The 13,928-nt window shown below is 42.7% G+C and overlaps 1 protein-coding gene across 5 annotated transcripts in view; it reads right to left on the reverse strand.

Moving 5' to 3' along the window:
- The window catches only part of HMGXB4 (HMG-box containing 4), a 30,806-nt gene that overhangs the window by 15,954 nt on the left and 924 nt on the right, over positions 1–13,928 (reverse strand). The window contains exons 2-6 of one of the 5 annotated variants that reach the window (XM_006092711.3): positions 9,788–9,885; positions 9,011–9,159; positions 8,685–8,763; positions 8,463–8,577; positions 6,615–7,570 (exon numbers count right to left, since the gene is read on the reverse strand). In XM_006092711.3, coding sequence (XP_006092773.1) covers positions 6,615–7,502 — 888 coding nt within the window. In that variant the 5' untranslated portion in view covers positions 7,503–7,570; positions 8,463–8,577; positions 8,685–8,763; positions 9,011–9,159; positions 9,788–9,885. Of the gene's footprint in view, positions 1–6,614; positions 7,571–8,462; positions 8,578–8,684; positions 8,852–9,010; positions 9,160–9,787; positions 9,886–13,928 lie in introns of all 5 variants that reach the window. The other 4 variants (XM_006092710.3, XM_006092712.3, XM_023757229.1 and 1 more) reach the window with 4 other exon arrangements.

The raw sequence follows: 13,928 nt of genomic DNA on the forward strand, positions 1-13,928 counted from the left end.
CTTAGCCCTAACCGGTTTGGCTCGGTGGATGGAGCGTCGGCCTGCGGACTCAAGGGTCCCAGGTTCGATTCCGGTCAAGGGCATGTACCTTGGTTGCGGGCACATACCCATTAGGGAATGTGCAGAAGGCAGCTGATCGATGTTTCTCTCTCATCAATGTTTCTAACTCTCTATCCCTCTCCCTTCCTCTCTGTAAAAAAATCAATAAAATATATTTTTAAAAAAATAAATAAAAATGTCTTTTAAAGGATAAACTTTCTGAGGGTTAAGTAAAAACATAATTTAGAAAATCTTAAAAATACAACTTGGCTTTCTTCTGCTGATGACAGGGTCTGATCTCTTCATTAATATGAATAGTGTAGGAGACATCTGTGGAAATTAAGCCTTTTAACAACCTTACTAGGTGGTGCCATCATCACTGCCATTTTAAACACGAGGAAACGGAGATCCATAGTCGTATATCAATGGAGTGGCAGGGCCAGCATCTGAACTCAGACAGTCTGGCTTTGGAGCCCGTACTCATAACCATGACAACTGATGCTCTTGCGAATGAACTGGACTGAGATCCCTAAGTCTGATCTGGCTAAAGGACAGGGTGCAAAGTAAGGTTTTCACACCAAAGCTTTTATTTTGACCATTTTGAATGGAAATCTTCCTAAAATATACGCTGTACTTCTGCTATCTCTCATAATACACCTCTGTCTACAATTTAAATACTTTCTGTATAGTGGAAAGAGAATGGATCCTGTCATCAGAAAAACCTGGGTTCAAATTCCTACTCTGCCACTAAATAGGTGTGTGTCCTGGGGCAGGTAGTATCACTTTTTTGGGCTTATTTCTGTGAAATGGAGATAATATCGACACTTCATTGGGTTCTTGTAAAAATTCACTGATATACCATAGATTAAAAATCTTAGTGTCGTGCTGAGAACACTAGAGTGAAACCTCTACAAATACAGCTATCACTATTGTAATTTACTAATTCTTACTCAGCTCTACCTTCTTCCTTAATTCATCTTTGGCCTCAAGATTCGGCTCAGATGACAGCTCCCCCAGGAAACCTTCTCTGACACCTCCAGGCTCTCCCCATGCTCCCTCAGCACCTGTCTCTGCTGAGGTCCATCACACGGAACACTTTCCAACCTCTCTTACTACACCCAAGACCGACACTATCCCGCTCATGTTTGTCCACAGCACCTGGCAAGTGCCTGGCACAATGCATGAGTACCGAGTAAGACAGACTCAGTTGTGCATGAAAGGCCAGCGTGCACTCATTTGTATTACCTCATCCAATCCTCACAACACCCTGTAGGTGCAGTAGCTGAGTGCCAGAGCGCTATTCCACAAGAACAGGCTCAGAGAGGTCACGTGATTCATCTCTAGGCGATGTTCCTTCCCCCAGCTCCCCTGAAGTGCTCCCAGAAGCTGCAGGAAACTCGCTTTATAACATCTGCTTTTGCTTCTTAGAGACCCTATTTTGGTTCTTAACTGTTTCCAAATAGGTGAGATAGTGCAGTGTTTGCTTCCTAAAAGCAAAAAACAGAGCAAAACAAAAACAAAACCATAAAAGCATAGTTTCCTTGTTTAGTCTAACGTGATTGGTGGTTGAAAAAGTTTTAAAAAGATGCTTTCATTTTATGCTTTTGAAGAATTCAGGATGAAATCAACAGTAATTATAAAACAACTATTTACTGAGCTGAGCCTTGTGCTAAGTGTGTTACGTGTATCACCTAATTTAGTCTTAATAACCTCATTTGAAGTGAGGAAACAATCTTAAGAGGACAAGGCTAAAGTAGCAGAACAAGAATCTAAGTCTGCTGAATCTGAGTCCAAGCTCTCATTATATTTCATTATATTCCGCCTCTTTAATTGAAAAACATCTTTACGTACGTCTTAGTAGGACTAATCTCAGACAGCAGCACACTATATTGATTTCCTCTGACCTAGAACCAACCTACTTTTAGCTTTGTCAAAAGGTATTATGGCACTGGGTAGCCATCTCTTAAAGTTTTAAAAAGGCATGTGGTAGAATGGAAAGAGTACAGGTTTGGGGTTAAAGAAACCCATGTTAATTCTGGCTCCACGTCTTTTCAGCTTTCTCCTCTGCCAAATGGTACCTATCAGTCAGGACTGCTCTGCATGTAAAATGCCTAGGAAAGCCTGGCACATGGCAGGCACTCATAGATGGTAGTTACTAGCTTTCACCACTTACTGCTGTTGTTCAGCTTCAGTCTTACCAATGGAGAATGTATATAGAACCATCACAAGTCTAATTAGAGCTCAGACTTTAGCTTAGCAGATTGGCAACAATGCCTGGGTGTGCCAGGCAGTAGGACACCTGGCTAGCCTTAGTTTGCTTAGAGAAAATGTGGACATTCTGGAAACATACAGATAATTAAAGGGCACCTCTCTGAAGTGGCAACATTATTTTGAGTGATAGTGGATAGGCTTTGTTGAGTCAATAAAACTTTGAAATGTTACCATGTCCTGTGCCTCCTATATACACACAAAAACTTCCACTCTAATGGGATGATCTTTAAGGGGAGTCATTAAGATACTACCATGTGATGAATCTTGCAGAGAATAACCCTGCTCACATTTGCAGTGAGCTCTTTTATTCACTAGTTACAATCAGTGAACAATGTTTTATGGTTTCATCAGCCACTTGTATTTCCTGAATAAATGGAAAACAGTACAAATGAGCAAACAGATACACCAGAGGAAGTTATATATTAAAGAGTAATCATGGATAAGTAACACAAGGAATGCTCAAGGCTGCCCAGTGAGTTTAGCTGAGTATGTCAGTAAATAGTGAACATATAATCACTTTTCTGTACTTAATAAGAGAAATACATTCAGGAAAGTAAGATCATGCTTTTCTACTTTTCTGGCTATTAGCTTTGTAGAAAAGTCATGTTTGGGAGGAACGTTTCTTGTTTTTGACACCAAAAATGTATACCTTCTTAATCTTAAAATTTGATTGTTTTAGAATTTCTCTTACTTGGTATATATGAAATTTTTCCTTTAATTAAAAACTGCTGTGCTCAAAAAAAATATTACCATGTGATTTCTCTGTTCCTTCTTAGAAAGCAAGATTCAACAACAAAGATACAAGCAAGCAAGCAAGAACACCCACTTCCCAAATAGATCTCAACACTGAAAGTGTTTCCTGTCACTACGGAGATAGTCCAATTTCCCTTCTCTGTATCAGTCAAAATTCTCCAGTAAGAGTTCCACCCCTGCTGCCTTCACTGCTCACTATCCCTTGAACTCCGCCCATCTGGCTCCTATTCTTCTCCACCACACGTAACAGTTTGTCCTCTCCAGCATGAGACCGTCTACTGAGACTGCCTGTCTCCTCCCTTCCGTGACACTGACCCCTCTCTGGTTTTCCTCCAACACACCTGCTCCCTCTTCCTTCGCCAGTGCTCTCAGGTGAGTGTTCTGTAAGATTCCGCTCCGGGCTCTATTCCCTCCCGTCCACTCACATATTTCACTCATTGCACAGGAGCACCCAACTTCTAACCCTAGTTTCAACCATTCTACTGAATTCTAGGTCTCGCAATTCCATTGCTCTCTGGAAATTCTAGTGAGATGATTCTAACAACTAATATTTATGAACTGTCCACTAACGTGCTGAGCATTGTGCAAAGCCAAAGTTCCCAAACTTTGCTGGTTCACGGTGCCTACTTTTCACATGGTAATTGCTTTCCATCAGACAGAAAACCCAGCTTTGAAACGATATGGCTTTATTAAAAGACATGTACATGAGAAGATGTTGAAACTGTGAATTACTTTGAGCTAGTAATTCACAAGGTTTCTGACAGATGTCAAGTACTGCTGTTTCTTTAGAAAATTTAATATATTTAAAATACCTAATGGTGCCCCTTTGAGTTTGCTATGGCACCTTGCCACACTGAAGCCCTAAACACATCCCCATGCATCATCTCATTCAGTCTGTATGGGTCCTATTAGGGCAGTGATGGTAAACCTTTTGAGCTCGGCGTGTCAGCATTTTGAAAAACCCTAACTTAACTCTGGTGCCGTGTCACATATAGAAATTTTTTGATATTTGCAACCATAGTAAAACAAAAACTTCTATTTTCCATATTTATTTTATATACTTAAATGCCATTTAACAAAGAAAAATCAACCAAAACAAATGAGTTCGCGTGTCACCTCTGACACGCGTGTCATAGGTTCGCCATCACTGTATTAGGGTCTATTATCACCCCCAGCTTACAGATGGAGAAGCTGTGTAGCTTGCACAACATCGCAGAGCTTATCAGTGGCAGAGCCAGGATTTGAACCCAAGTGCTTTGGCTCCACAGCTCACTATCTTAACCACTTAGATATGCTGAATCTCTTGATGCTTATATCTTAACTGTAAACCTAACTTATCTTCTCCCAAACCAGCCAGTCTCCTTGCTTCCTACTTTGATGACAGCCCTGGTCATAGACTCTAAGGGAGAAAGGGGACAGAGGTCTTCAGCATTTCTACAGCTGGCTCTCCAGTCTCTGCTCACTGTAGACTGAGGGAACAGGATTCCTGAAACGTTTCTGTCTAGGTGGACTTTCAGGTAGTTCTTTTTTAGACTGAAACAAAACCCAGGAAAGGATATTTGTTTAAAGCTTCACAGAAGTTTAAAAAGCACGGTATGTGTCCCATAAATATTTGTTGGATAAATTATTACATTCAAAGTCTGACTGCTTCAGGTTTGGACAGTCACAATCAAATACTGATTTATAAGACTTTTGCCCTGACTATAATTCTTTTTCACTAGCAACTGCTGGCCACATGGGGGAAATTACAAATAACTCCCTACCACTGAGAAGATTATAATTTTATTTTCTAAGGTACTCAGGTTCAAAACCTTAAGGGACATCGTTATGCTCACTTGTATTTCTGGCTTCCCAGATCCAAGCCCAGTGGCCAGATGTCAGTTTTCCCTTCAGTTGCTCCTGAACCTGTCTCCCATTTTATTTCTATCAGCTTTGACAACTGATTTTGGACTAGAATAAGCTTCTGGGTTGTCTGTCTCAAGTCTCTCTTCAGTCTAAACCACCTGGTACAGCTCTATCATTTTATTCTGAAATTATCATTTTGAGCAGTGGTTGCCAACCGGTGGTCCGCAGACCACTGGTGATCTGTGAGGTCCGAAAGTTTGGCGACCACTGTTTTAAGGAAACCTTTAAAAGCGCTCGCCAACCGGTGGTCCGTGAGGTCCGAAAGGGTGGCAACTGCTGATTTAGAGCATATCTACACCCTGCTCATAACCCCAAAGTGCCCACTGCCAAATCCTTTATTTTGGAATTTAAAACTCTCTGCCATTTGCTCCCAACCTGCGTTTTTCAATACATGTTTTCATCGACATAGTCACGCATTTGCCATATCACAAAATGCTTACCAAGGACATAAAGGAATTGAAGGCACTATTAAGGCGACTAAAACAGCCCCTGCCGAGTTAAAACACCTGTAAGAAGCTAATCGTCTTTAAAAGGGGAAATGGAACATGTACAAAGATGGCTGTAAGTGCAATAGGGAGAGATAGCAAGGTGTTATGAAAGTTCAGAAGTTAATTCTGGTCCTGGCTGGGTCGGTCAGTTGGTTAGAGCGTCCCGATATGCTAAGGTTGTGGGTTCAATCCCCAGTCAGGGCACATACAAGAAACAACCAATGAATTGATAAATAAGTGGAACAACAAATCGATGTTTCTCTCTCTCTCAAATCAATCAAGAAGTTAATTCTGACCGGAGGGTCGGGATGTCTTAGAAGAGGTGGCATTTGATTAAGTCTTGAAGGGAATGCACAGCTTCAACATGTGAGAAGGGGAAGAAGGGCTTAGAATAAAATGAGCAGAGGAATGGTGGTAAGAATGTACAGGAAACAAGTTCAGTTCCCACACAGTGCATGTAAGCACACAGTTTTGAGTTTGGGTTGAGTGGCAGGAAATGGGGAATACAGAGAGAGATAAAGGAGGAGATGCAGGTTTGGGGGTGTGAAGTACCCAAGCCAATCAGGTAGAAAGATATATCAGGCAGCTAGAAACGCAGGACTGGAATTCAGTAGTTTTGCAATGCTACTTCCTAAACATCTCTCTGCCTCCATGCGTTCCCTTCCACTGACATCCTTTTTCTTCTTTAAGCTTTCTCTGACCACCCTCCCTATGCTTGACACAATGGGACAACAACTCCATTAAGAAAAACCATGAATAATTAAGATTGCTGTTTTGTATCAGACAGACTCAGCCATTGGTAATATTTTATACTTTGTGTCATTCCAAGAGATTTACCTTGCTACATTCCCAGTGGCTCACCTCGGCTGCTTATTTCCACATCTACCTACTACTATCAAGGACAAACCTGCCTCTCTCTCTCTCTCTCTTTAAATCCTCACCTGAGGATATGTTTTTTAAAAATTGATTTTAGAGAGAGAGAGACAGAGAGAAACATCCTTGTGAGAAAGAAACATGGACCAGTTAGTTGCCTCCCGTACACGCCCGAACCGGGTATCGAACCAGTGACCCTTCTATGCACGGGACGATGCTCCAACCAGATAAAGCCAGGGCCCTGCTTCATCTCTTAACCCCACCACACCTTAAAAAATGTTTTACCTTTTCTCCTCTTTCTCTCTCTTTATCCTTTTCCTCTTTTTTCTTTTTTTTCTCACTATGCCCATCAGTGTGGAGGCCAGGAAGTGGTGGGGGAGGGGCAGCTGCTCCAGGGTAGGGGATGCTGGGAGGAGGGCCAGGAGTCATTGTGATCTCTCCCACCACTGCAGCAGAAAGGCCTGAACTTCTCTTGGACTTGGAATGGCGTCTCTCCTTATGCTTCTCCTTGTCCTTCTTCTTTTTGCTTTTCTTTGACTTCTTTTTCTTCTTGATTTCCCGGTAAGAGTCATCTATCACCAACTCACCAGCCTCGAGCTCCCCTCCAGAGGTTGAGTCTGATTCTACTAGGATAGGCTCAAGCCCTGGAAGATCCAGATTAGCACTGTGGGATTCTGGGAACTGGGAGGCATCAGACCCACAGCCTTCAGGGCCAGAAGATGAATGTGGGTCTGAGGATGACTTGTGCTTCTTCCGGGCTGTTTTCAGAAAGCTCTGTAACTCGTGTCCTAGGAGCAAAGCACCCTGCTCATCCCGAGCTGATTTCTTAGAGGACTTTTTCGCAGCCCCTTGCTGAGAGGGGTACTGAAAAGACTCCTCCTCCACGGAGCTGCTTCCCTTCTCCTTTGGGGAGAGAATGAGCTTCATCTTTAAACCGTCAGGCTCACGGAGGGTCAGTGTCTCGGTATTCACAAAGAGCGGTTTCATTTTTTTGGATTTGTGGGAACCACCGTCCTCCAGGGACAGCTCCCCACTGCTTCCACTGACTTTCTTCCTGTGGTGGTCCTTTTTACTCTCCGAGTGGCTAGAAGAGCTAGAGGACTTCTCCCCTGTCTTCTTGGAGGACTTGGAGCCTGCGGCCAGCGGGGAAGTGATAGCTTTCAGCAGGTCCATAGCTGTATCAGCAGCTTGCGGGCTGGACCTTTTCTTTTTCTTCTGTGACGATTCCAAAGACGAAATATCTAGAAATAACCAAGAGAAGTAGTGTCCATGTGACAAAGCAACTTCCAACAAGTTTCCCCTCTCCCCCCCCCCCGCCCCCCCAAACACCCAACTAACACGAGGAAGAAGCCAACAGGAGTGATTTAAGGGGAGGTCCTTCAATTGATTCCTAACATTCAGAGAGGATGCCCATGTGCTTCTTGGCCTGGTAGACCCTGCCTCTGACCCTGGAGACAGTTCTCACCACTACAGTTGTTTTTCTTCACTGAGTCTTCACCAGCAACCACAGAGCATACCCAGAACAGACTATAGCTGTGGGATTATGAGGACAGGTGACCCTTGAACAACATGGTGTGAACTGCACAGGTCCACATATATGCAGCTTTTTTTCAATAAATACTATAAATGTATTTTCTCTTGCTTATGATTTCCTTAATAACATTGTCTTCTCTCTTGCTTACTTTATTGTAAAAGTAAAGTATGTAATACATATAAGATACAAAATATGTGTTGACTGTTTATGTTATTGGTAAGGCTTCCGGTCAATAATAGGCCATTAGTAGTTAAGTTTTTGGGAAGTCAAAGTTATATCTGGATTTTTAACTGTGCGGGAGTCAGTGCCCCAAACCCCCACGTTGTTCAAGGGTCAACTAGATTACAATTCAGGTTTACTGAGACAGAGTACTGTTTGTTTCTGTGTCCAGGACAGACCCATTCTAGGAAAGAGTTAGTCTTGTCAGCTATGTGCATAACACAGCTAAGAAAAGGTGGTCTGTGAGCAGATGTCCACTGGATTGAGAATTAACCCGTAGGTGCAGGCCAGAGGGCCCAGGACGACTTATGGTAAAAGGGATGCTAGATAACATTGGGCACAAGATAAGTGGGTGATTGGGGAGAGAAGGAACCTGGTACCTGGTGTATCACAAATGAAGACTGTTCTTCTATGCTGAATCCTCCAAAATACCAGCCCTCCACCTCTCTCCTCCTTCACACTGGTTTATCGGCACTCAGAACAAGAACCACTGTCCTGTTAAATAGGCCACTGAGTCAGCAACATCTGGATCCCTTTCCCCTACCCCGACTCCAAGAACCAGTGATGTGTTTGTCCCACCTGCTGCCCTTTCCCATCCTTACCTCCATAGTAGTAATCATCAGAGGAGTGCTTCCTCTTCTTCTTGTGCGTGTCCGTCCCCAAGAAGTAAAATTCACTATCCTGGAATTAAAGAGGAAGAATTGACCCATGAATAAGATGACGAGGCAAAAGTAGCTTGGAACCAATCTTGTTTTTCGATGATTTCTGACTTTGGGAAACAAAATAAAACAGAAAATAATGAAAATAGATACAAAAGATGTTTGTTTTTCTTTTTAAAAGCTTTTAAAAGAAAATTCTTTCTCCAACTATTAGGAAATACAATATGTGATAGTTTAAAACTTTCCTAATTCAAATGTTTAGAATTTACCTTTAACTTCTTCTTGGAAGAATTCCTGACCTGAGCAGCGATTTCTTCCTCTTCCCTTAAAAAATCTTTGTAAGAACGTTTCTTCTCTCGTTGGCTTCTGCCAGCTGCTAGTCCTATGTCCTCAAAGCTGTGATCACCATCGAAGCAATCTGAGAAGCACAGGTTCATTTGGGAAGAAAGGAAATGAGAAAGTCAAGTAAGTAACAACCAAATCACATCTGTAATGCAACCGTCCCTCCATTTCCAAATTAAAATAATGTTTCAGTAAGTCCACGGGAACATGAAATCCAAGGAGACAAGAATATTTCTTGAAGACCTGGCTGCAAATACAAGAATCAAACCTGAAGAAGCAATACTTCTATGCTATGCAAAGGCCCAACGTGCATTCTCAGACATGGTTCTCAGTTGTGATTTGGCAGGTGGACAACGACTTGCAGAGGTAAGGCTGAAAAGAACAAGGATTCACGTGCTGTGCTGCTCTGTGGGAGTCCAATGTGTGATTCCTACCCCCAGGCTCCTGCACATTGAGCTGGCAAGGACCACGAGTGCTGCAGGGGATCGCCCCAATACACTACATTCCAGACTCTTGTGTTGGAACCCTGTGTTGGTGTTCATTCCATGGGCCCAGTCTGGGGATGACGTGGAGGCTTAACAGTGCTCTGGATCATCACTTGGGAGTCCAGGCTGTGATGGCCAGTCCTGGTCTCTAGGTCCATGGGCTGCAAGGATTGCAGAGGACACACCCTTTGAAATGCTTCTCAGATTAAGGGGTCATACCTTCTTTCTTCACGGCGTCATCATAAGCCATGGCGGTCCTGCAGGGCCTTTGGGAAGTGTCACTGTGTCCAGGCTCCTTCCCGTCTCCAGGACCAGGCCTGAGAAACAAAGAAGGAAAACCTTCCTGTAATGCGACATCACTGTGGAGATGCAACCTTCCAGACGGAAATGCGTGGTGATCCAAGGGCAGACCCGAAGGGCAGCAAGGCATAAAGGAGTGTTTTGTCACCTCCTCATTCTGTTTGTCAATATAGTGGGGTTGAAACTGTAGGAAGTGCACTTGCCTTAATTTGATTTGATTCATGAATTAAAGTTGTTGTTTGAGGAAGTATATAAAATACCTCCCACATAAAAATTACTTCAAAATTAATGAGAATTTCTGAAATGCCAACAGGACTGACAACACTGAGATAGAGTAAACACTGACATTAAGTCAGAGGGATAGGTTCAACATGGTTACGAAATGCAGATAAAGCAGGATGCGGAGGAAGACAGATTGCACCACATTTGAGACTACAAAGTCCTACCATTTGGATTGGCAACAGGCTAAAATCTACTGCATTGCCATTTAGACAGACATAACAATGACATTATAGGGATATTAAAGATCTTTGAAGCATATATATATATATTTAAATATATATTTTTATTGATTTCAGAGAGGAAGGGAGAGGGAGAGATAGAAACGTCAATCATGAGAGAGAATCATTGATCGGCTGCCTCCTGCACACCCAGTGCTGGTGACTGGAATCAAACCTGGGACCCTTCAGTACACAGGCTGATGTTCTATTCACTGAGCCAAACCAGCCAGAGCCGAAGGATATGTTTTGCATACATTTTGTTAGGCTATATGAATTTGCTCAAATCACAGAAGTGTAAAAATAGGTACACTTCTTATATTAGTTGGCCCTATGACAGCTTTCAACACTATCAGCCTTTAACATTTTAAAGGCTAGGTGAAAATAAGAATGAATATTTGTCAACTGGTGACAAAATATTTACGATTATTAAGATTTTCACTAATTTGAAAAATTACTGTAATATACAAATTTTATGTCTTGAATTTGTTATTATTTTTTGGCATTCAAGTTATATGTCCATTTTGACTTTGAAGATAACAAGCTGTGAACTACACACTAAGATAAAGTTCTTCGAATACTTTAAGGACAGGCAATGTCACAATTCCTGCAGGAAAAGTCTTTGCAGGAAATTTAAAAATTATATGCTAAATATACTGAAAATGTTCTCATCCAGTTAGAGAATTGCTTAAAAGTTGATCTGATTGGTCATTTGTTTAAGTTTTATTTTACCTGCATTACTACAGTGAAACTTAGAAATGCTGAAGGACACTTCAATGAGACACTGCCAATCCCTTTACGTAGGTGTGGATAATGTACTGAAATATGTAACTTTTGTAAAAGAAAAGATGAATTTCATTAACAAGGGAAATGTTCAACTTAATAGCACAAGTCAGATAAAATACAATGCACAGATCTGCCTAATTTGAAAGTACAAAGAAAAAAGTATTACCCAGAATGATTTACAAGATTAAGAAACATAAAAAAGCATTTGTTTATTTTTCTAAGAAGTGGAATGAAGAGTGGACTTGGTCAAGGTAAGAGAAGCTAGAGTGAAGAAAAAACAACAAAATGAACTGAATTATTTTAAAGATAAACTGAAAAACTGCTTGCTCAAAGGCCTTTTCTAAGGAAATGAAGGGGATATAGTTAGGTCTCATGTACAAATATAAGGAGGAAAGGTACATAATGTAGCCAGTTTTTCATGTTTAGCACTAAACTTTCTCCAATAGAAATTACTGTCCTCCTCTTTCCACCCACATGGCATTAAATCCAAAAGGGGTGAGAGGAGGGGGAATGTCCTAGGGAATTATATCCATTCATTTGAAAATAGCGTATCATCTCATTGGCCCTGAAATACTGAGTTTATTAGAAAAATATATAGATCCCATTCGTTTTCATAGGCTGATAATGCCAAGAGATACCGCTACTTTAGACTTCAAGTTAAATGTTTCCCCTGCCAAATGAATTTTGGCAAAGAATGTTTGAGAAATGGAGAATAAAAATCTTAACTATTCTACGTCATCAATATGGCCACCATCTGTTGTCAACAACAAAATGCACTTCTATATGAAGGAGAGGCAGGTCCGGAGCCTATAACCAGGTCTTCCCTTTGGTAATATCAAAACTAACATAAAAGAGTTGAGCAACTGTCAAAATAGAAGTCAGTACCTCTGAAGACAGTCTAAGAAAACAAGGGCCTCTTACTGCACTATGAAAAGTGCTCTCCGTCTCATAACTGACTGCTCTGAAAAACCATCAGTGAATTGAAGAAGTTGTGAAAGGGAACACAAAATTAGAAGCTGATCCTCAAAGGCACAATATGTATTAGAATTAGGCCTGCTACTATTTAAATTTCCATAAAAAACAGTGAAGAGCATTTTATAAATATAGGATTAAATAACCCATAAAAAAAAGAGAGAGAGAATGAGGCCTGAAGGAAGTCCAATCACTAAAATATTGGGGCAGCAGCCACAAGCTTAAAAAAACAATAATTAAACATAGTAAATGAACTGTGCCACACAGCTAGGCAACTGATGGAGACTAACTTTCTAAGTACTTTAAAATCAGGATATTACTGCAGCCTAGGGCTTAGTTTTGGTTGCTAACCTAAGAAGATGAAACCAGATAAAGAAGTCTCAAGCAACAGTGTGCAAGAAAGGCAGAGTTAGGGCAACATATATATGTAAGATCAGATGAGTCCCGATATTCCTTCTGGATCTTAGATATTATCCATGATAAATTCAGAGTTCAGGGTTAGGCAGCAGATTGTGAGGATTAATGAAAATTGACATTAAAGTGTTGGCAAATGTAAAACGGGTGTTAACACCCATTCTACTGAATTCTACCGTTTTGGAGTTTATAGAATTAAATGTTGTCAACTTGAAGAGGCAGGCATAATTTCACAGCTCTGTTCCTATCAGTGGGCTCAGGAATGACATCAATGAAAGTTCATTATTCAATGCTGTTTATGGGAGAAATAGACCATCATAAAGAACGTGTACCTATGAAACGTGCACATTGTTAAATGGCTCTTTGGGGACTTTTCAGGCTGTAAAAAAGCGGCGGCAGAGCTGCTCTTCTTCTCTCGCAGGTGAGTATTTGCGTCATGTTCAGACACAGCTTTCCGGATTAGCCAAAGTAATTGGGGAAAATCCAAAACCTCCAGTCGTACTTTGTCATCTTGAAAGTCCAAATGATAAATACCGAAAAGATTAAAAAGTGTCGGAAGGGGATGTTCCTGAGGTAGTCTGAGCGATCACTACCAAGGCTCTTCAGCCGAGAAAGTGAATGGATGTTGACAGAGGGGACAAAGCGAGCCCCTGAAACCAGGCAGCAAGCGAAACCCCGAAATCCGGGTCCAGTCCAAGACCGCGTCCTCCTCTTCCAGAGCCCCTTGCGGGAACCTAGCAGGCCAGTCGGTGCCGGTGCCGGTGCCGGGGAGGAAGACGCGCCTCCAGCCGCCGCCAGTCTCTGCATGTCTGCGGTCCTCACTTCTGGGGCAGGAGCAGGTGATGTCTTCTCATTTTTTGTCCACATCGCCTCCAATCTCAGCACAGAGCGACTCCGGGCTCTGGCCCCTCCCTCCTGCAGGCACCTACCCTACCTGTGCAGCACTCGCAGCCCCTGCCAGCTCTGCCAACTGCAGAGATGCCCCCCGCCCGGGGTGGGGGCCGAACCCGCGCATCCCAGGGCCATGGAAGCGGAACCGCGCGACCACTCCACGGGTCGGCGGGCCACACGCATTTCCCAGCCGCCGGCGACGCACACTTGGACGAGCCTCCTCCCATCAACAGGCTTTACTCTGGATGCAGCTTTTTCATTTATTTATTTGTTCTGCTACGAGGAGACACAACCAGCCGCCAGCTTAACCATCGGAAGGAAAGCAGGCAGGTCGACGCTGCTCCTCTTCTGCGTGATAGCGAAGAAAGTGCACGAACCTACCAGGAGTAGCCGTGGGGGGACATGGGCCCCACGCAGAGGAGGGTCCACGCGGCGCCGGGCCACGTCCACACAGAGCCCCCCGGGGCCACCACGCTGGCGGTGCCCACGGCAAACCCACG

The sequence above is a fragment of the Myotis lucifugus genome, unplaced genomic scaffold, assembly GCF_000147115.1.
Source record: "Myotis lucifugus unplaced genomic scaffold, Myoluc2.0 scaffold_103, whole genome shotgun sequence".
Classification (NCBI taxonomy): domain Eukaryota; kingdom Metazoa; phylum Chordata; class Mammalia; order Chiroptera; family Vespertilionidae; genus Myotis; species Myotis lucifugus.